Genomic DNA, 23,039 nt, shown 5'->3' with positions numbered 1-23,039 from the left:
GTCCTGATAAACAGGATCCCACCAAACTACAGTCAAAAGGCAAAAAAGTTTGGGTAACCATGAAAGCAGATCCTATTTTCCTACAGCATGTAACTACATGTTTCGAGTTTAGCAGAATTTTACACAAAGTGGTTTCAAATTTCCCTAGTAAAACTTCAAGAAACAAAAAAAACAAGGGCAAATTTGCATGGAGTAAAGAGTATTAAAGGAATTTGCAACAATTCACAAACAATATAACCAATGCAACTGATTTACAAGTTTTGATTCCGAAGCAGAAAGTATCACTGCCACAGATGTGAGTAATAAATGTTAAGGAGCTTTTCTGGCGTAATGTGATGGTAAAGACAGAGAAACTGTTATTACTTTTCTTCCACTCCAATCCTTAAAGGGTTGTACGTGACCCATTTGGCAGGCTAGGGACAGGCAAGCGCTTTTTAGGCAAGATCTGTGAGGACTGTGGTTGTTTGCCTCTGCTGTCCTTGGGCCTCTCCAAATATGCCTCTGCAAACTAGACCAAATACAACCTTTTCAGCACTTGACTTAGTGGTAGCAATGGTGATCAGTCACAAGCTTTTCAGGGAGGTTGGTATGGGGTTATTCATGCTCAGCATTCAACACTACCCGTAAGCACTGCAATAAGATAATTATCAAGCCCAGTGTTTCTCTTTATAGAAGACAAGTACTTTGGTAGACAACAAGCAAAATACTACACACTACAATAATGTTGGAATACCATGGGTAGGTTCACCCATATTCCAAGTGTATATTGGATGGACCCCCTGCAACACAGTCAGTTGGGTCAGCCACTTCAAATGATCCGCTCCTCTCGCAGGCTTGGCACTTTTCTTTCCTTCTAGCTTAAGCAGGGCTCCTTGGATCCCAGGACAAGCAGCACTTCTTCCTTCAGACTGAACTCCAAATGAAGGTTCTTTACCTTGGAGGACCAGGCTGCCAGGCAGATAGCCTGTGGTTGAGCAGTGGTCCCCCTAATTATACTCTGCAGAGTAAGCCCCCTCCTCAGTTGAAGAGAACTTGGAACTGGAACATCAACTGCTCCGAATTATACAGAGTTGGCAGACAAGGTATGTGGATTCCCAGTCTGCCTTCTCAGAACTGGGTTTTTGTTTTTTCCCTTTTCATGTATGCTTCACAACCTGTCCTCCAGACTCAGCCTTTGTCTTGAGTCTTCTTCACAGAAGGGTTGTCTCCAGGCTGGAGTTTCACACAAACAGGTGTAAGCAGTCTGTACCTGGACTATTAACAGCCACCTTTGACAGTGACAGAAGAGGGGAGAGCAGTTGGCCTAACGGCTAGGACGGTCGACCCCTAATCTGGGGAACTGGGTTCGAGTCTCGGCATTGACACTGAACATCCTGCAATTCTGGGCAAATCACTTAACCTCCCCGTGCCTAACAAAAATGAATGAGTCCTCATGTAATGCAACTGGTGCTATGTTAAGCACTCTGATACCCGATTCGGGTCGAGTTTGCGCTATATAAAACTATGGAAAAAAGAGATAAAAGAGTTATCTCCTATTAAGGACCCTTCACATCCCGACAACAGATACCGAGATCACACCCTTCACGTCTACCATCCACCAAATTGCATTTCAGGAAGACAAATCGGCAAAACTCTGTATCAGACAAGCTCTAAATGGTGGCCTGCTTAGTTTTTCTCTTCATCAGTGTCTGAGCTTTCTCATTTCAGGCTCACGAATGTCAGCAATACACTTCCACTGTCTGGTAAAGCAACCTAACCTCTATCTTGTACACTGTACCAGGCCAGGAGATTTCACAATGGAACCTACAACCCTGTGGCACTCTGGTTCATTTTTACATCCATGTATACATCATTCCACTAGCAAACATGCACATGCCAAAGTGTACTGGATCTTGGCACTAGGATTCCGGGTTCACCATGAGCAGTAGAATATTGTGTGAATGGGCCAGTAGGCTCCCACTCACATGACGTGAAAGAGCCAGGCCAAATTATAAACGCTACAAAACACGGTTTGCTCACCTATCTTGCGCTACATGTATGAAACCATGACAGGGACAGTAGTCCATCTGTAACTATGAGGAGTTAATTGAGTGTGCCCCTCAAAGTCCAGGACAAGTTTAGAACCTCTTGGGAGAGAATGGCAGGCTTAGACATCTGCACACACACTGGATTGGCATGCTGCAGGACAACAGATACTTGCAGTCTAAGCACGCAGGACATGGAACACAACTGTGGACCATACAGGGGTCATGCTCACCCCAACAGTGTTCTTTCTTCAAGTAAATAAAGGTATTCAGTCATTGAACAAGAAGCACTGCCATTTGTATAGGCACTGTAGTTTTTTAGAGCATTTGTTTGGGGAAAACATTTAACATATGCTGTGGTCACATTTTATTAACCGACATTTTTATCACAGATGGCATAGTAAATGCATCATGGAGAACAGCCCGGATGGCTGTGCATCTACAAGACTTTATTTATAAAGTTGTCTCCATACCAGTGAAGAAGAATGTGGGTTGTTGACTTTCTATCTAGAATGCCTACTCAAATTCTACACTGCGATGTAAACGACTGGAAATACTGTCAAATAGCTTTGGTAAATGACAGTTGGATGCCCGATATTAAGCTGGAATGTTCAGATAGAATCTTTGTAACAAATTAATGAGAACAAGACCTAAGACAATCAATTGAAAGACCAGAGTGTTTTATTTCATTTTTCTTTACAAGATACAAAAAAGTGTTGCCCGACAAGATGACATGAAAATAATGGTTTAATATTGTTCTAAACAACTTGTAAAGAAGAGTGAAATAAAACACTCGGGCCTTTCAATTGATTGTCTAAGATCTTGCTCTCATTAATTCGTTACAAACATTCTTTCTGGACATTTCATATGTTATAAAATATTATAGTGGTCCAGTCAAAATAGCACAAGGACCCAAGGCTTTTTTGTTTAAAAAGATATTAAGCTGGAGCAGTGTGGAAAAGGCAGTATCTATTAAATTAAGAAGTAATCTATGCATAGTTGGACGAGTGCATAGATTTTAGACATGAATATGAAACCTTACTAAGAGGTTAGAAGAGAATGCTTTGTATATGATAAATTGGTGATGAGATGTTGGAAATCTTTCCCTGAAAGGCTAATGAAACAGTGATTCAATTGTAATTTACGAATTGTAAAAATAAAGAGTATGAAGAATTTGTATTGGTGGTCAACTATAGATAGCAGGATCAAGAGAAAAGCAAGAGTCTGACAAAACTATAAGAACATTGAAACCACAAGTGTGTTAAAGTGACCGTCCAACAGAGCCTTTAAAGAATCGGGTGACAATAGCAAGAATAGGAGATGGTCAGGTGCACCTATAGTTCAAAGGGTGAATACTGACAAGGTTTTAGTATTCATTGATAAAGTTGTTTTTAAGAATGGAGTGCCATCTATATTTTTAAGAGGTCATGGTGTTCAATTTGCCTCACTTAAATAGAAGAAGTATTAGAGTAAGATTGCTGTTCTCAATTGAACCACTACCAAATACAGTGCTAGTAGTAAGGGATGGTGGAAATGTTTAACTGTGTTCTCTTTGGGGCTGAATTACAATCCTGATTGGGAGCTGCACATTAAAAAGACAGTATGGTCACATAGGACTGCAAGTTGCAAAGGTACAAGAGGCATGCCTTTTGAGATAGTGAAAGGAGGAATATCAAACCTGAATGTTGTCCTAGTTATAAGCTCAAATCTGACAATGGTCTTTTGAGAAAGCGAGAGGATTCAAATGACACAAAAGAGCATAAGAAATATTAGTATGAGAGTAATTAGGTGTACAAAGTATCAACATTACTTAAATCATCTGATGTAGCGTTTAAAAGTTTGAAAATTGTAGGGGTGCGTTATATTCACTTTTAGTCGGCACCCGCATATAACCAAATGTGTACTCAGGGATTTCGTGTGCAATGTATTACAACTGTATAACCTATATCGATTTTAAGTAGAAGTGCTAGCTATGTACAAGCACATGGTAAACGTATTAGAGAAATGTATAGTGTTTAGCTACGGGAAATGCAATGTGGTGTTAGAAATGTGTACCCTAGACTTCGTGTCTGTAGTTTGTTTAGTTTGACCACACATGAAAGAAAGACGTAAATGTCAATACTGTGATTTAACCATGCTTGTGTAACCGAAGTAGTGGCCAGAACTCGCATATATCGTTGAGGCGAAAGGCCTGGTATTTTCTTATGTTGGCCAGGGCAATAGGCCAAAAGGGATTTATCTCAGTAGAGGTTTTCAGGCTGTAGTAAATTGCAACTTAAAAGATGTGAAGAATGTCTGTTTTGCATGATCTCACCCCAGGTGCAAGGACAGTTGCTCGTTAGTAGAGAAGCTCTTTGTTCGCAATTTGAATTATGTAGTAAAAGCCAGACATGGGAGTGTATTGGAATGTGCCAATCGTAACTCCTAGTGCGGATGGCGTCTGGGACTCAAGGCCAAGCGATGGACGATGGAACTGGACAGCGCTCTGTGGAAAAGTACTGGAAGACGACCCCGGAAGAAGAGGAGGCGCAAAGGGCGTGTTCTGAGACTTGGGGTTCTGTATTAGGGACAGCGCCCCGAGGGGGGAGGCAGAGCAGAGCTGGGCAGCCCAAAGCAGAGGACGGCTAGGCGAAGGGTAGAGGGGGCAACTTAGACCAAGCTCTCTAAGTGAAGACTTCTTAGGAAGTTTCGCTCTGACACCTTTTATCTGATGAGGGTCTCAAGGGATTGCTATGTAGGGATGTCACCTAGTGCAGAGTAGGGACAGAGATGGTATGGTTCAGTGTCCCTAGTATCGACATTTGCTTGGTAGTGTTCTACCTCATGCTTTTAGAGATTGTGCTGTTAGTTATTTTTAGCCGTATGCGGATTCTTCGTAGAGTAGCATTTGTTTTAGTGCCTATGTACTTGTTGTGCCTCGTGTTGAGGACTTTGTATCTCCAAATCTTTATGTTGATAATAAAAACCAGAGAGCCAAGAGATTAAGTTTCGAGTCCTTGATTATGGCAAATTGCAGACTGTAATTGTGATAACGGTAATTTTCCCTCCATGCTATTAGGCAAGTAAAAAGTTCCAATTGACCAGAGTGGGTTCCAGTAGATAATTGCGAGATACTGAAAATAGGCCGGAGCAGTTGGTAGCAAACGAGGATGGTTTCTTACTGATAGCGAGGGAAGATTAGATAAGGATAAGTGACCCTTGAGGCCCAAGAGACGATAAGTGATGCTGAATCATCAGATGGCGAGCAGCAGACGGCAGCAGATGAGCATCGACGGCGAGTAGCGGTGCGGCAGAAAGCAGCAGTTCCAGGAGTGAGTATGAACATAATGAGATGTTGTAGATTGCGGTGTTGATTTGTTGTGTGATGTCTTGCGGAGTTGTTGTGTATGTCGTGTGATTGTGAGATCAGGCTGTGAGCGCGCGCAGCCCGGGAATTGTGGTGTAGAAGACACCTGAGATAGATTTTGTTGACCACCCAAAGGAGATCGTGAGGTACCATCGATCACCTGGACCGAGATAGGGGGAGCGAATGCGTGTGTGTATGGCAACTTAACGCTGGTCGTGAGTTGTAGTGTGCAGATCGGAGTGTTAGTAACCTATCAGAGGCGTTTTGTCTGGCCGGACGGGGGCAGACGGGCGCCAATCGAGGTCAACAAGGTCGAGAGACTGTGGACGAACAGTCAGAGGCTGTGGACGGACAGCCAGAGAAATAACTTAATCGGTTATTTCAGTGTATGAATGGGACGTGAGTAAGCGTGAAACGAGTTTGGAGAAGGGAACTGCTGCGAACGAGGGAAGGTGACGTCAGAGGGTGTCGCGCTGTGATAGGCCGGTTGGTGTGAGTCGCGCTGTTATTGGAGGATTTGAGAATAAGAAGTAAATAGAGCACGAGATCGAATTTGCTCATCATGAAGTGTTTTAGGGCTTTGCGAGAGTTGTATAGAGGTGATAGGCATGTGGTTGTCCGCGGGGGAGAAGAAGCTCCTCCCGAGGATACCCCGGCACATTACATGGCACAGAATGTGGGGTTACATACTATAGTTTGGATTGAGAATTGGCACAAGGTTACACAAGGTGAAGGGGGAATTAGCTTTCCCGAGGTACGGCTCATTTAGATTAGCGGTGCTGTACCAACTGAAGACAGTGATGGGGTCCTTAAAACCCTTGCCAAGACCAGCACAGTTTGAAGCGTTACACGCGTGGATTAGAGCAGCGCATGATAAGGAAAAGGGAAGAAGTCAGGAGAGGATGAGGAAGTCGATTAGGGCGTTTCAGGATGCTAAGTGGGACGCAGCGGAGAAAAGATGGAGAGTGCAGACAATTGAGGAAGCTAAACTGTATCCCGCGATAATGGAGGAGACGGGAATAAGGAATGGGAAAGCACAGAAAGAGGATAGTGATTCTGATGATGATATATTGCGAAGATTGCTAGACGAGAGACCACCCCCATATAACCCGGATGAGGCAGATGATAGGTGGAGCGAGAGAGAGGAAACTAGAAGGGTAACGATCCAGCCCGAGACCCGAGTGGAAGGGTTGGTCTCGTTTGAAACAGCGAGTTCACAGGGTCAGTCGGGGACCAGCCGAAGGATTGAAGGAGAGATGAGGTTACCGGATGCATTGAGGGTACCGGTCACCATTGGACCGATTGTGTCTATATACAGCCCGGAATCAGAGGCGAGAGAGAGGTCTGAACGAGAGGCAGAGAGAACTAGGCGAGAAAGTGGGGAAAGTGAGTTGGAAGGGGCAACAGCCCGACCTCCAAGCCCTGTACAATGGAGTACACCATTAGCAGCGGTGTCAGACACATCTAGGGGCGAAGAGGACGAGAGACCGGTGAGGCCGAGGACTCCGATGGAGTCGAGACCAGATTTAAGGTCATGGGTACCGCCAAAGAAGCAAATGAGCTGGAATATGGGCCGAGCGGGGACAACCCCAGTTGCCTTTACGAGCCATTCTGCTCCCATAGAACCACTAGAAGAAAGGAGAGAGCAGGAATCGGAATGCGAGTATGATGAGGGACGTGGAGCAAGTTGTCAGGTGTTGAAAGGAGCCTTGAAGGCAGGAATGATAGATGTAGTAAGACTTAAAGCAGAGGCGGATGAAATAATATATGGGAATCTACCTCTTGAGAGAGTATTGACATATACTCCAGATGAATTGCTTTTTGTGGCAAAGGATGTGACTCGTAAAGCACGAGTGGCACATGAGAAACTGGCGGGTTTGGCTAAAGAATATGGGGTGGATCTATCCAAGACTAGAGCATTACAAGGGAACCATAGGATGCATTGTACCGAGCGGGAATTGGAAGAGAAAAGAGTTGTTGGTCTAAGGTCGCATACTAAGGAACTGATTGTAGCTATGAGAATATGGCTGATGCTTGACAAATGGCAAGAGAAATGGGTTAGGAAAAAGAATTCTAGGGGAGCGAGCGGAGGAACCTCTGAGGGAGATTTGCAGGAGGTAAAGATTCTTCCCTTGAGAGAGGTGGCGAATGGAGGATATGTGCATGTACCATGGAGCAGGGGGGATTTGGCATCGTTTACGAATGATTTTCCCAGGCTCAGGGAGAAGCCTGCAGAGTGGTACAAGCAAGTTGAGCGTTTCGTTAAGATTTCAAAGGTGTTGTGGATAGATCTGAACACCTTATTCGATATCGTAGTTCCGGGAGATCTGTGGAACGCATGTAAAATTGCTGTTGATTGGCCGGACTATGAGCCTGATAGGAACATAGTTACTAATGGTCCGTCGCCCGTGGTAATGAGGCTGTATGATAAGGTAATTACCTGGTTGAAATCGAAGGTTTCACCCCAAGACATCGATTGGGTGAAGATAGACAGGACAGTGCAGGAGCCAAGGGAGACAGTACATGAATTTTATGAGAGACTTTTGAAGGCTTTTAAGCAGTACAGTGGTTTAGATGAGCTGGAAACAAAGGACATGGGACAGTTTGTGTCTAAGTTCGTGCTGGGTTTGAAGCCCGAGGTCAGTCTTATGATACAGCAGCATTTGATCTGTTGGCAGAATAAGCCCGTAGACGAGATCTTGCGGTACGCCAGGTACTGCACGGATGAGATTGAGTCAAAGCACAAGAAGATGAAGGATAACCTATTGCTCATTCAGATGCAAGCTGCTCAGGGACCGCCGAATGGGGGTCCAGTGGGGCGAAGACAGGGAAATTATCAGACAGGGAATCAGAATATGCAGGGTCAGGGAAGGCCGAGACCCGTAGACCCTAGGACAGGCATAGATGTAGCGATCTTGAAGAAGACGACTGCTTGTCACCAGTGTCACCAGGTGGGACACTGGAGGCGCGAGTGTCCCTTGAACCCCTATAATCAGCCGCAGATGGAGGGAGGAATGGGTCAGGTCCCTGGGGCGGAACAGGTACAGACGGTGACTGTACCGAGAACGATGCAAGGGGGGACAGGCGTCTCGCAGGTGCAGGTTCCCCAGCCACCCAGGATGCAGAACATACAGCAGGGAGCTCGGACTTATTTGCAGATGCCCATGTTCGAAGTGGAAGAGGAGAGGGATGCAGATTTGCTGGCGCAGTTAAGTTTGGGTCAGGACGATGATTGCCTACTCAGGGCCATACTAGAAGTAGATCAGAAAGGACCCTTTGTGGAAGCAGAACTCGATGGACGCCCTACTACCTTTTTGGTAGATACGGGGGCTACCAGGTCAACCATAAGATCAGCGGTAGTTCCGGGGGTAGCCCTTTCTGGAGAAAGCATACAAGTGGTTGGAGTGGCGAATAAGAGACTAGTTAGCCCCTTGACAGAACCGATTCCCGTCAGGATAGGAAACTTTAGGGATCGACATCAGTTCGTGGTGTGCGATTCTAGTCCTGTTTGTCTGTTGGGAAGAGATTTATTGTGTAAGCTCAATTGCACAATTTACTGTACCCCGAGGGGAGTAGAGGTACAGACAAGAGATGACGACGCGACCTTTAAGGTTGCAAATCAGCAGGTGTGCGTGGAAGTGTACCCGGCTCTGACAGTGGAGGAGCTTCCACAGGACTTGAGGGAGTCAGTAGCGACCGATGTGTGGGATCTAAGCGGAGAGGAGATCGGCTTAGTCAGGGGAGTGGAACCAGTGAAGATACAGGTTAAGCCAAACGCGGAATTCCCGAGAACACCTCAGTATAAACTGTCGCCTGAAACGATTGCTGGGATTAAACCTGTGATCGAGTCTATGATTAGGCAGGGAATACTGGTGGAGATCATGGGTAGTCCATGTAATTCACCCATTATGGGACTGCAGAAACCGAGTGGGAAGTTCAGGATAGTGCAAGACCTGCGGAAAATAAACGACATAGTTGTTCCATGTTGTCCAGTGGTACCGAATCCATCTGTGATACTGTTCCAGATTCCATGCGAAGCTGGATGGTTCACAGTGATTGACTTGTGTCAGGCATTCTTTTCGATTCCTCTACATGAAGAGAGTAGATTTCTTTTTGCATTTAGGCTAGAGAATCGTATATTAACATGGTGCCGTATCCCACAGGGGTATACGGAGAGCCCGTCGATTTTTAATCAGCTCCTAAAGAAGAATCTTGAAAGTCTTGTGTTGCCGAAAAACTCTGTTTTGGTGCAATACATTGACGACCTGCTTGTCGCGTCAGAGACAGAAGACGCTTGCAGGATTGATACCATTGCGTTGTTGAATTTCCTGGGAGAGAACGGTCACAAGGTGTCTCCAAACAAGCTGCAATACTGTTTACCTGAGGTCCAGTATTTGGGGCACAGAATTGAGAAGGGTAAAAGGAAGGTGTCTCCAGATCGCATTGATGCGATTCTGAGAATGCCAGTTCCCTCGACGCAGAGGGAAGTTAGAATGTTTTTGGGAATGGTGGGCTATTGCCGCCAGTGGATCCCAAACCTTTCCTTTGAAGCGAAGCCTTTACAGCGGCTGACGCGAAAGGATGCAAGTGATCCGGTACCATGGGACGACGACTGTTTGAAATCATTTCTGAGGCTGAGAGAAGCCTTATGTAGCGCTCCTGCGTTGGGAATGCCGGATTATAACAAGGCATTTGCATTGTTCTGCTGCGAAAGAGAAGGTTGCGCATTAGCAGTGTTAACCCAGAATCATGGAGGTGTCCGTAGACCAGTTGCTTATTTCTCAGCTACTCTAGATCCAGTAGCTTCTGCGTTGCCCGGATGTCTCAGATCCGTTGCGGCAACAGGTGTCAGCATCGAGAGATGTGAGAGCATTGTGATGGGTCATCCACTTACTGTACATGTGCCACATTCTGTTGAATTGCTGATGACCAGGACTAAAACACAGCACCTCACGAATAATAGGCTGACTCGTTATGAGCAAGTTATTCTTGCAGCCGATAATGTGACATTGAAGAGGTGTGCTGTTTTAAATCCTGCTACATTGTTACCTGTTCCAATTATAGATGATAATGAAGATTGTGAGGACCATGATTGTCTCGACGTTACGGAACTATGCACCAAACCGAGACCTGACATTGTCGATGAACCGCTCCCAGTGTCAGATGAGATTTTCTTTGTAGACGGTTCATGTTTAAGAGACAGTGTCGGTCGATTGAGAGCAGCATTTGCTGTATGCACCATCACGGGTGTTGTTGAAGCCGCTTGTTTAGAAGGAGTACACTCCGCGCAGGTGGCTGAGCTCATTGCTCTGACTCGTGCCTGTTTGGCAGCGGAAAAGATCCGTGTAACTATTTACACGGACAGCCAGTATGGGTTTGGTGTGGTTCATGATTTCGGACAACTATGGTCTCAGAGAGGGTTTATGACGTCTTCAGGTTCTCCCATAAGAAATGGTGATCATGTGCGGAAACTGTTAAAAGCATTGCAAGGTCCTGATGAAATAGCCGTTGTTAAATGTGCAGCACACACGAAGGGAAGCGACTTTGTCTCGCTGGGAAATAATTATGCAGATGAAGTAGCTCGATTCTGTGCAGAGCAGGGATGCAACTTTACTGAGACCCACATTGAGGAAACTGGGGAAGAGGTGGTGTACGGTCAGATGTTAGCAATGGCTGACACATGGGAGGAACTGAAGCAGCTTCAGGAAGGGGTCTCGGATCAGGAACGAGACAGCTGGATACGAGCAGGATGTGAGAAGGGAGATGTGGATATATGGGTTTCGAATGATGGACGAGCAGTGTTGCCGGAAAGTTTGTTGAATCCCATGGCGAGGTTGATACATGGTGCTGTACATCTTGGTAGGGATGCCATGATGAGAGTGTTTCGTCAGACCTGGTACAATCCGAAGTTTCGTGCCGTGGCTGAAACTGTGTGTCAGAGATGTGTCACTTGTCAACAGATGAATGTAGGGAAAAGAACTGCTGTGACATTGAGCCACATAGGGAGGTCAGGGGGACCTTTCAATAGGATGCAGTTGGATTTTGTCGAAATGCCGAAGTGTAATGGGTTGAGGTACATATTAGTGATAGTATGTGTCTTTTCCAGGTGGGTGGAGGCATATCCTACACGCAGATGCGACACACTCACCGTAGCGAAACTATTATTGAGAGAACTCATTCCTAGGTACGGGTTCCCGACGTCCTTTGAATCGGACAGAGGAACTCATTTCCATAGCGAAGTTATGAAATTGCTTTGTGCTGCTTTGAATATAGATCAGAAGTTACACTGTAGCTATAGACCAGAAGCTTCAGGGATAGTGGAGCAGGTGAATGGAACTCTGAAGGCTCGGATGGCGAAAGTGTGTTCGTCTACGTCTCTGAAATGGCCTGATGCATTACCTTTGGTCCTGATGAGCCTTCGAAGTGTGCCTGATAGAAGAACGGGGTTGTCACCCCATGAAATCCTCATGGGAAGAGCGATGCGTTTGCCTGCAATACCTGCTACTGCTCTGATAAATATCACTGATGATATGATCCTGGACTATTGTAAAGGCCTTGCTGACGTGGTCCGTTCTGTGTCTCAGCAGGTGCAGACAGCAACGGTTCCAGCTGCGAGTGACAGGTGCCACGACTTGGACCCAGGCGATTGGGTCCTAGTCCGAAAGCACGTGAGGAAGAGTTGTTTGGATGCTAGGTGGCGTGGCCCTTTCCAAGTAATCCTTGTTACGAACACTGCTGTCAAGTGCGGAGGTTTACCGAACTGGGTGCATGCTTCTCATACCCGCAGAGTTCCAGCACCCTTGGAAGATACAGCCCCTCTCGAGAATCAAGATCCCAGTGAGCCGACAGAGCCGCCTGAGAGGGCCAGTCAAGCTGTAAGGGTTGCTGAAGCGGCTGATGGTGCACTGAATGGAGTTGGGAAAGGACGTGAAGAAAGTACTGACCCAGAAACCGGCGAAGGAGCAAGAGGTGCAGTGGGTAGTACAGAATCGAGTTCTGCTGAAGAAGAGGAAGTCAGTGCACAGGGTATCGGAGAGAAGACCGGAGGTGCCACCGAAGCGGAAAAGGTTTGGCCCGCAAAGCAGAACCGGGTAAACCTGAGGTTGGCCCCAGACACAGACCTTGCACCAGTTTCGGAAGAACCAGAAGAAGAATCGGGAGACGAGGAAAATCCTCAAGGTGGTGTGAGAAGGTCCAAGAGAACTCGAGTGCCAAGTAGGAAGTACGCTTCACCAGAGTGGGCATACCAAGTGACTGATGCCAGGGTTACCGAGCACGGGAAGATTGAGGTCGATGACATTGGTCAACAGTGTCCCGCTCCAGAGGGTGGAAGTGTTGCTGAAAGTTCCGGGATTAGAGATCGAAGGGATTCTGACGATTCATATCCCAAGTCCGCCATTCCTGAGTGCCATTCGAGGTATGATCTTGGACAATTTAGAGTTCCCGACGTTTACAGCATTGCCAGATCCACAAGAACTGATTATCCTTAAGCTCGAAATATTGCAGGGAGTCCTGGAGCTGTTGGGACCAGCGCTTTTGTTAGATTGATTTGAGAAAGGTTGCAAACAGAGAAGAAGATTACCTAGAGCCGAGCGGAAGAAGAACAAAATTAGGGATTTTTCCGTTATAGAACGAAGAAAAGTTAGGGAGGTTTGCCTAAGTTCACGAAAGAGACATTAATGAGAAAGAGACTTATCCTTTCAGAGACTGTATTGGACATTGAGCATATTCCGAAGATGGCAGATCCTGTAAACCCACATCGTAGGGCTAAGCTGATAATAGGCACATTGATAGGAGTTGTAGTAGTCACCATATTTGCGGTAGTGATCAGTTCATACATGGTGGCTCACAGGCAAGAGGGGAAGGTTCAGGGAGCACCCACACCTATTACCCCAGGGCAGAGTGGTGTCAGTATTAGAGAACAGGAATTATCGGAGTTGAGCGATGTTCGCAGATTCCACATGGATTTGTCAAAGGGTGATTTTAAGCTTAACGCGTATGCAAGGCTGCTGTATGAGTATGTTGACGCAATGGATGTGAAGGATTGTTATGTGTGCATGCAGTTGCCTGCTTCAGTGGATGAAGGTATCAAGTATCATCATCTCCCATTGACTTATGGGATTTCTTGTAGCATATTGCTCAGTTTATTTTATGACAGGAGACAGTTCGAGTATTTTTTCTCAAATTTTGACACGGTACTTCCCGAGGTACCAGCAATCAAGCATTTGAATAGATATGATCTGGATAAGAAAGAGGACAGACTCCTGAAATATTTTAAACCGACTGTGAAACTGGATACGGCGCATGCTCACAGGAATAACCTGACATGTGCGTTATCGGAGATAGAGAAGAAATTCATAGACCAAGTAGAGGACAGGTATAGAAAGTTGACCGAGACACGACACACCGGAGATAGCCCAGTAGATTGGACGGACGAGGAGAGAGCTCACAGATCTAAGGGAAGTTATGGACCAATAGCGTTAGATGAGGCACAGAGAGGGAATTTGTGTATTGCACGGCCTCAATCCAAGACGGAGAAGGTCGCAGTAGGACATAGCATCTGTTCTCAGACTTTTACAATGGAAGCTTATGCTAAGAATTTTATGCAAGGTCCAGTAGAAGTAATTCCGACAGTGTATTATGTTTGTGGGACGAATGCTTATGTCAGACTACCCGACAATTGGTATGGAGTATGCTATTTGGCTATCATATTCCCGAAGATTTATCATACAGAGGACTTGGAGTTGTTAGAGACGAAGCGACCGCCTAGGAGACGTAGGGCTACAAATGCCGGTGCAGTGATTGGGGACATATACGGAGCAATGATACCTAGTATGGGTGTGGTGTTGAATGACGTGAAGATCCGAAGGTTGGCGACTGTAGTTGATGAGTTGTCTATGAACACAGCGAGATCTTTGTTGTTGGTGGCTGGAGAGATGTTGTCGATCCGGAATATGGTTTTGCAGAATCGCCTTGCTTTGGATGTGCTATTAGCCAAAGAAGGCGGAGTCTGCAAATTATTGAAGGTTCAGGAATGCTGCACATATATTCCAGACAACTCGAAGGAGATAGGGAAGTACATAGACAACATCACGACTATTCACAAGGAGATTATGGATCTGACGGAGGTGAATGTGTGGGAGAAGATTGGATTAGGATTTGGAAGAGTGGGAACTTGGTTTGCGAATCTGGGAAGGGGATTTCTGGGTTCAGTGTTGAAGCCAATTATTATTGCCGTGGTTTGTGTGATCTGTTTGTGGGGATGCGTGAAGGCATGGAAGTGGTATCAAGGAGGCAAGGTTGAAAGAGCTCTAAAGGCAAACGAGAGGAGGATGGCGAAGCTCCAGGAGCAGCAATATGAGAGTCTTAAGAAACTGGAGGGAGTCCGACATGGAAATGTTATGACTAGCGCGGTTTAAATCAGTTCTGAAGAAGGAAATGTAATGGTGTGATGACGGATGTCATCAAAGGGGGGAACTGATGTAGCGTTTAAAAGTTTGAAAATTGTAGGGGTGCGTTATATTCACTTTTAGTCGGCACCCGCATATAACCAAATGTGTACTCAGGGATTTCGTGTGCAATGTATTACAACTGTATAACCTATATCGATTTTAAGTAGAAGTGCTAGCTATGTACAAGCACATGGTAAACGTATTAGAGAAATGTATAGTGTTTAGCTACGGGAAATGCAATGTGGTGTTAGAAATGTGTACCCTAGACTTCGTGTCTGTAGTTTGTTTAGTTTGACCACACATGAAAGAAAGACGTAAATGTCAATACTGTGATTTAACCATGCTTGTGTAACCGAAGTAGTGGCCAGAACTCGCATATATCGTTGAGGCGAAAGGCCTGGTATTTTCTTATGTTGGCCAGGGCAATAGGCCAAAAGGGATTTATCTCAGTAGAGGTTTTCAGGCTGTAGTAAATTGCAACTTAAAAGATGTGAAGAATGTCTGTTTTGCATGATCTCACCCCAGGTGCAAGGACAGTTGCTCGTTAGTAGAGAAGCTCTTTGTTCGCAATTTGAATTATGTAGTAAAAGCCAGACATGGGAGTGTATTGGAATGTGCCAATCGTAACTCCTAGTGCGGATGGCGTCTGGGACTCAAGGCCAAGCGATGGACGATGGAACTGGACAGCGCTCTGTGGAAAAGTACTGGAAGACGACCCCGGAAGAAGAGGAGGCGCAAAGGGCGTGTTCTGAGACTTGGGGTTCTGTATTAGGGACAGCGCCCCGAGGGGGGAGGCAGAGCAGAGCTGGGCAGCCCAAAGCAGAGGACGGCTAGGCGAAGGGTAGAGGGGGCAACTTAGACCAAGCTCTCTAAGTGAAGACTTCTTAGGAAGTTTCGCTCTGACACCTTTTATCTGATGAGGGTCTCAAGGGATTGCTATGTAGGGATGTCACCTAGTGCAGAGTAGGGACAGAGATGGTATGGTTCAGTGTCCCTAGTATCGACATTTGCTTGGTAGTGTTCTACCTCATGCTTTTAGAGATTGTGCTGTTAGTTATTTTTAGCCGTATGCGGATTCTTCGTAGAGTAGCATTTGTTTTAGTGCCTATGTACTTGTTGTGCCTCGTGTTGAGGACTTTGTATCTCCAAATCTTTATGTTGATAATAAAAACCAGAGAGCCAAGAGATTAAGTTTCGAGTCCTTGATTATGGCAAATTGCAGACTGTAATTGTGATAACGGTAATTTTCCCTCCATGCTATTAGGCAAGTAAAAAGTTCCAATTGACCAGAGTGGGTTCCAGTAGATAATTGCGAGATACTGAAAATAGGCCGGAGCACATCCATAATTCGGTATGGTTGTCTGACAGAAAGGTATGGCTTTTGAGTATGCTTGCGTTGTGCAAGGAGGGAAATGAAGGAGAAAAAGATGATGAATGAATGGTTAAATGCAAAAAGTGATAAGTTTACAGGTGTAAGGATTAAGGAAGCTGTAGAGGATTTAAGTACTGTGAAGGAGAGGTGTGGCAACAGCTGTGCAGATCACAATGTAGTACATGAAGTCCGGTGAGGTAAGTGAGGATATACAAAGAGGAAAATGTGAGGAAAAAAGGGCTGATGAAGTGGGTGAAAGTTTATCACTGCAATGGAAAAGTCTTCTAAATGCTACCTTAATATATTGAGGATTTCACTGGTAGTGTGAGTGGCACGTCAGTATTGTGTGCCACTGTGTTTATGGCTGCATCTGTAATTGTGGAAGGTCAGATGGGAGAAGTAGTTGGGAGTTTGCAAAAGACTGATACGTACGGTTTCAGGCCGAAAGGCTGAACTAAAACTATAAACGATACTGCCTCTTATGGTCCTTAAATGACGGAGGACAATGCTACATTAACTAATTTGATACGCTTATGTTAAAACGTCACGGTTAGGTCCTGAAACGTCACTCGTAAGCACGCCTTAAAAACAAAAATGTCCCCCATTGGCAATCCGTTCATTTACCCGCTACGAGTGGACTGTCGTGTCAGATCTCGAAGTGAGTATTCTGTGCTAAGGGCAAACAGGTCTCCCTATAACTGTTTGGTAATGTATACTAACCCCACGCATCCCTGAAATTGACAAGTCACGCCCCCCATCCCGCTCTCACGGTCAGACCTACCACCCAAGAGCCGGGCCGCAGCTCCCAGAAGGCCCCGCGCGGACAGCCTCCCGCAGGAAGACACCATGACAGTGATGATGACTGCAACACCCGGACCAGCAACCAATTCCTGCAGCGCGCACGCGAACCGTCAGCGAAAAGCATGTGTAACAAGTCATAAACACGGCAGCCATCTTGGAACGGGAACGAGTCTTGTCCAATCAAACTCAGCCGCCGCTGTATGTGGCAAACTCTGTTCTAGATGATTAACGTTCCAATTGAAATACAAAACCAGACCGCAAGTGCGTGTATATTGAAACTCTTTTTGAACAGGCTCAAAGAGCACGGTGAGCATCCCAAACTGAGTCATGTACCTTAGCTGATGTTAACAGAGCTCTCATAATCGCAGTGGGACAGAAACTGAAGTTTCTGAATGTAACGTTAAGCCAAACGTACCAATCCATTTGTTTGCTACGATAACTGTTATTTAAACACTTTAGCAGCTTACCTCGTCCAATTCTCCTTCTCGTCCTATAACGTTTCCCGGCCCCAAGTTTATTGTCCATTGCACCTTTATCGCTGCCCTCTAGATGCTCTTATCCACAATCTGACGCTCTCCAAACTCTGATACCTTGTTCTATATCTGCCGCAGGGATTTATTATGTCTTCCAAAACATACCCTTGGCCCGCAGTCTTTCTTTCATTCCCATTGCTACATCATAAACTTCATTTGATTCCCACAATACTCCAAATTTTCTAAGGCACAGAGGGCGTGGCTGCAGACCAATTAAGTTCCCAGCATCAATATTACTTTTACAACTTAAGTGCTGGTTAAAAACAAATTCTAGCATTCGCAATGAGAATTTAATTCTATTAAGGACATGGAAGCGAGGACTATGCTTCTCTTGCTATGTTTTATTTTTTTTCAGCAGCCAATCAAAAGTTGAAATTTAAAAAACTACATTTCTCAGTAGTAGCCACAGCCACATGCACCAATCATATAGCCCACAGCCCTATATAACTCCTAAAATACCATCTTGTGTCCTCTTTCATTGCCCAGATGTGGGAAATAATTATTTATCACTCTGGAATCCCACAGCGAAGAATCCGCACGCACTTTGAAGAAACAAACCAGGGCTCAACAGGTGACCCACTAGAAGACCCTTGATCCAGGACATCGATGACCCCCAATGAAGACGAAACAGTCATGGAGGTTGAAAATCAGAGAGGAGAACCTCCAAAACTGCAACACTTAGATCCAAGAAGTAATCATTTAATAGTGTTTCCTGTGGTAGTATACGAAATTCATGAACAATTTGGATCTTAAGAACAACAAGTCGAAATCTGTCGCATTCGTGGCAGGAGCGAGACTGAAGAAACCTATATACTGTACATAGATGGGAGAAAGTTGGAGGTGGTGGACGCCTTTGATGGAGCAGGTAAAACCACATTTTTGTATACCTCCTCTAATTTGCATGTAATTAATTACGTAATCATTCTAAAATTAATTTAAGTAAAATGTTTGCAGTGAAAAATTATGAATCAACTTTTGCACCTTGATAAACACAAGATACATGTGGGACTAAATTGCTAATTGCATGGCAAAACAATTAATTAACTATGGTACGCAAACTAATCTTAGATTGTGGTGAAATAGGAAATTGCATGATTTATGTTGCTTTGTGATTGTCTGTGCTTTAAAATCATCAAATGGTAAGTATTATTGCTTTAAATGTTGCCACAGCTAGGAAAATACTAAAATATAATGGGATTAGTGTGGGTTTAAGCATTAGCATCTTCATTTCTATATTTTAATTATTGTTATGTCTATTTTTGCTTAAGTTGGCATTCGGGCCTACTAGGCCGCAGTACCCAAGATGGCGTTTTCTGAAGCAGATGCCACCATGTGAGCGCAATGATTTTTGAGCATGCCCGGATGGCTCTGGAGATCACCAAGTAACCTGAACTTCTGGCACCGTGTTCCCTACCAAGGACAGGAATTGAAATTGACTGCAAGCCAATAGATGACTATGTGGGAACAGCGGAAAGGACAATACAGAACCTGTGAAAAGATGACTTATTTTCCTTGAAGTGTTACAATCACTGCTCTCGCCTGGGAGCCAAAATGAAATGTAACAATTTGTGCCTTCCTATGCCAAGTCATCATGAAGAACCGGTTTGGCGCTGGAAAACTTTCAATAACCTACAGTTAACCCCGAACTGTCCAATCAGACATTTTATTTGCCCCTAAATGTTACCGTGTTAGCATGAAGTAAGAGGGGAAAAAGGGTATAAGAGGACCTCATCCGCCATTGGGTGTCGTCAATGGGTTTTGATCGTCCATGGCGTTGGGTTGCATTGAGCTGGTGGTGATTTGTTGGTTTGCCTTGGGTTTATTTGGCTTTTGGGAGAAAAGTTTGCTGTGCATCCTATATTTTCGTCTGACGGTTTAATCCTTTGCTGTGGGTCAGACAGCCTGTCCGGGGAGTTGTACCTCAGAATGCGGATAACTCTCTGTCTGATCAGAAGCCATTTTCGCTTGCTAATTGGTAATTAATTGCCTGCGTTTTCTAAATTCATGTCTTTTTACCAAATGTTTGATTTTTCTTTAATAAAACTAAAATTTGAGATTATAAGCTGTAGTCAATAAATGCAAACGTAAAGAAATGTATTATTAGTAGATAAACAACAATTGAAATACTAAGAAATGAGTTTGTGGTTCGTTAATTAATTACAGAAAATATCAAATGTTTCCTAGGCTTTAATTGTGTTTTAGCTGGTTCTAATTCACCATCAACCAGTCCAACGGATTGGTCCATCGACCAAGTGGTGGAGTGCCTTGATGTTAAGGTCAGGATTCTGAAGATGTACATGTATAATATGTATATAATGTAAAGCAGATTAATCCTGGTCAGTAATGAGGTACCCACATGTCCAGCGCCTTTCTCTTCCTCTGCACAGATTCGAGTGAGATTTATTGAATGGTGTGTGTGTTGGTGTTATGGGCCCCACCAATGAATGAGTGTTTGAATGAGTTGTTGTGATTAAGAATCTGTGACATAGGGAGAATATGTAAATCTTGTCCTCCGCGCTGCATCAGATTTCTTGGTAGCAGATTGATGGTTATTATTGTATTGGTTTGGTGATTATCGATTTATGTTTAACACTTTATGTTGAGTATTGTGTACGTTAAGTGTAGTCGGAAAATTTGAAGCTTCCGGGAAGTAGTGAGTGGATTTATGTGGAAAGAGAAGTCACATGGAATTGAACATGGTCTGGTTTCAAGAATCGTAATAACAGAATTGTGTTATGTTAGGGAAAATCTCTGTGTGATTGTGTGTGAGTGGAATAGTAATAGGTTATCTTGTGAAACTCTGGGCTTAATTCTCAGGAGCATTGTAGTCTCCACATGTGTTTTATCCCCAGAAAAACAGGTTTGCCTCTTGCTTTTTTTTTTATTAATCTTTATTCGGATATTAAAACATCCAAGAAAGAACATAACATTTACAAATTTCAACAATACATTAATATAACAAAATATCCTTAAAATATTTAAAATATGTCAATTCATCAGGGTTTATCCAGGGCCTTAATAGCAAAATACCTCTGAGAAAGCAGCAAGAACAGAGTATTATAAAGTGCAGAATTTTAACAGATTCAGTGCAGGGAATACCAACGACATGAGATTTTAAAAATGCATGATCATAACCAAATTAAGATAGTAAGTTATAATATAAACTATATCATTTCAAAACATCATAACGCTTCCCAAATACAATAAACCGCTCATTTCATAATTAGGTTAGGACTTTAGCTAAGTCTACGATAGGGACCAAAATATACATAAAAACTTTAGGAAAACAACTTTAATCATAATACCCAACCCTCTCTACCCTAAAAACAAAGTTGTTTACACCTCATATCTGGTCTTCCTTAATTTTGCGGCTAGTCTTAAAAAGTTCACGGTACAGAACAACGTAAGGGGGTCCGAAGAAAGTTTCAGGTATAAGAGTGCCACCCTTACCTGGGTAAATTTATTCTTTCTTAAAATAGTTTTTAAAAAAACTGCCCGTGGGTACTCATACAACAGACAAAAAAATACAAAGTGAAGGGTATCCTGCGGAGATCCCAGATCGCAGCCGCATGGACCCTTTGACACAACATCTCTTGTGTACCCTGCGGGAACGGCTAAAATATGGTGTAAAAGATCTAATCTAAATCTGGTCATTAAAAATCTATCATTTTTGTTATATATATACGCCAGGTAAGGTTCTAAGCCTGCTACAGATTTCGTTAATATATGGGCTCTCACTGAACCTTTCAGTATTTCATTGTCTTCTCGTGCACAAGCTAGGCGCCTAAGGTGTTCAGCTTTTATGGCAGCTTTTGCCTGGGGCATCAGAGTCGTGGGCTCATCAAAATAGTTTGCAAATCCCAGCCACTTCAGAGTGTCCTTCACATGTTTAAGCCAGGGTATCCGGAGTCCTTTATCCCTGTTAATGCAGTCCCTAATTATTTGTCTACTTAGACTAGCCTCAGGGTTGGTCCAGATTTTAATCCAACACATTATTGGTTTGGTACTTAGCCTGTCACTAATGTAAGGAAGCCCTAGCTCCTCATGGACAATGTAGGCAGGTGTACTTTGAGGAACTTGCAGAATCCTTCTAAGGAACTTATTTTCCTCCAGTTGTATCATGGAAGTATTTCTGAATCCCCATACCTTACTCCCATACATGGTTTTAGAGCAACAAATCGAATTATATAAATGCAATATTTAATTCGGTGACCAACGGCCTAATCTCGTGGCTCGATTCATAATTGAACCCATTGTGCTCGTTTGTTGCTTACATTTCTCTGAGATTAGTGTATTAAAATTGAGGTGTTTGTCGAATATTATCCCTAAATAATTAAAGACCTCGACCTTCTCTAATTTGTGACCCCCAATTTTAAAGATAAAGTTCTTCGTTGGTCTTTTTCCTGCTTCCATTATGTATGATTTTGTGAGATTAGGAGATAAATCTAAATTTGCCATAAACCCACTAAAGCCGTCGATGAGAGACTGAAGTCCCCTCCCTGTGCGGGCTAAAAGGACTGCATCGTCCGCATATAAAAGGACGGGTATACTTCTCTTGCCAACTCTTGGACAGTCTACCCCCAACTCAACAAGTGCTTTGTCCAAACCATTTATGTATAACGTAAATAAAAAGGGCGCCAAAATGCAACCTTGTCTCACGCCCCTGGTACATGAGAAATGTTCGGTAAGGTTCCCCTCATTGCTGTATCTGACCTGAGCTGTTGTATTCAGGTGTAATGTTTTTAGGATGTATATCAGACCTGAATCGACCCCAAGCAGCTCTAGAATCTCCCACAACTTCTCGCGATTCACCCGGTCAAAAGCTGCTGTCAGATCCATAAAGGCCAGAAAGACCGTCCCCTCACCTGCCACGGTGTACTTTGCCACCAAGTTATACAGGTTAAGGCACTGGTCCGTAGTAGAACGGCCAATTCTAAAACCGTACTGAGTGTCAGTAATGATTTCAGTTTCCTCTGCCCAGTCCGTCAGACGGTTTAGAATAACCTTCCCTAGTACCTTTGCGGTCACATCTATTAGTGAGATCGGACGATAACATTGGGGGTCACACTTATTGCCCTTTTTAAATAGGGGTACAATGCTAGCCGTTGACCATGACCTGGGCATTCCCATTTCCACTGCCGTATTAAAAACTCGCGTGAGAATAGGCGCCCATAGATCGACCTGGGACAAAAATAAATCGGGGAGAATCCCATCCGGGCCTGGAGCCTTGTTGCGTGTCAGGGCGTATATTCCTTCTTTAATCTCGCCCACCACAAACTGTGACCATGAACTCGGTAAAATGCCAACATCTGCAATTTGTCGAGCAGTAGGGCTGCCATGATTGTACAAATTCTTAAAATGAGATACCCATGCTTCAGGCAAGACATGACAAGCCACCTTCTCATTATTCGGTGCCTGGAAACTGGGGTCATTGATCACCTTCCAAAATCTCGTCATGTCTCTCTTATCGGCTGCCTCCCTCACGTTCTCCCAGGCCTCACATTGGATGGT

General features: G+C 44.3%; 1 protein-coding gene and 1 long non-coding RNA gene across 5 annotated transcripts in view; one reads left to right on the top strand and one right to left on the bottom strand.

Moving 5' to 3' along the window:
• Positions 1-17,648, bottom strand: part of HAGH (hydroxyacylglutathione hydrolase) — a 710,899-nt gene extending 693,251 nt beyond the window's left edge. For 2 of the 4 annotated variants that reach the window (XM_085629362.1, XM_085629363.1), the window contains exon 1: positions 16,976-17,128. In XM_085629362.1, the coding sequence (XP_085485488.1) occupies positions 16,976-17,042 (67 nt within the window). In that variant the 5' untranslated portion in view covers positions 17,043-17,128. Of the gene's footprint in view, positions 1-16,975; positions 17,129-17,462 lie in introns of those variants that run through there. The other 2 variants (XM_085629365.1, XM_085629364.1) reach the window with 2 other exon arrangements.
• Positions 17,164-19,656, top strand: LOC146796682 (uncharacterized). The gene is made up of 3 exons (XR_014969654.1): positions 17,164-17,301; positions 18,054-18,393; positions 18,797-19,656. It is a non-coding gene; the product is annotated as an uncharacterized LOC146796682 (long non-coding RNA).
• The last annotated feature ends 3,383 nt before the right edge of the window (positions 19,657-23,039 follow it).

The sequence above is a fragment of the Triturus cristatus genome, chromosome 10 (genome assembly GCF_964204655.1).
Source record: "Triturus cristatus chromosome 10, aTriCri1.1, whole genome shotgun sequence".
In the NCBI taxonomy this organism is placed as follows: Eukaryota; Metazoa; Chordata; class Amphibia; order Caudata; family Salamandridae; genus Triturus; species Triturus cristatus.
This window is presented reverse-complemented; position numbering and strand designations above follow the sequence as displayed.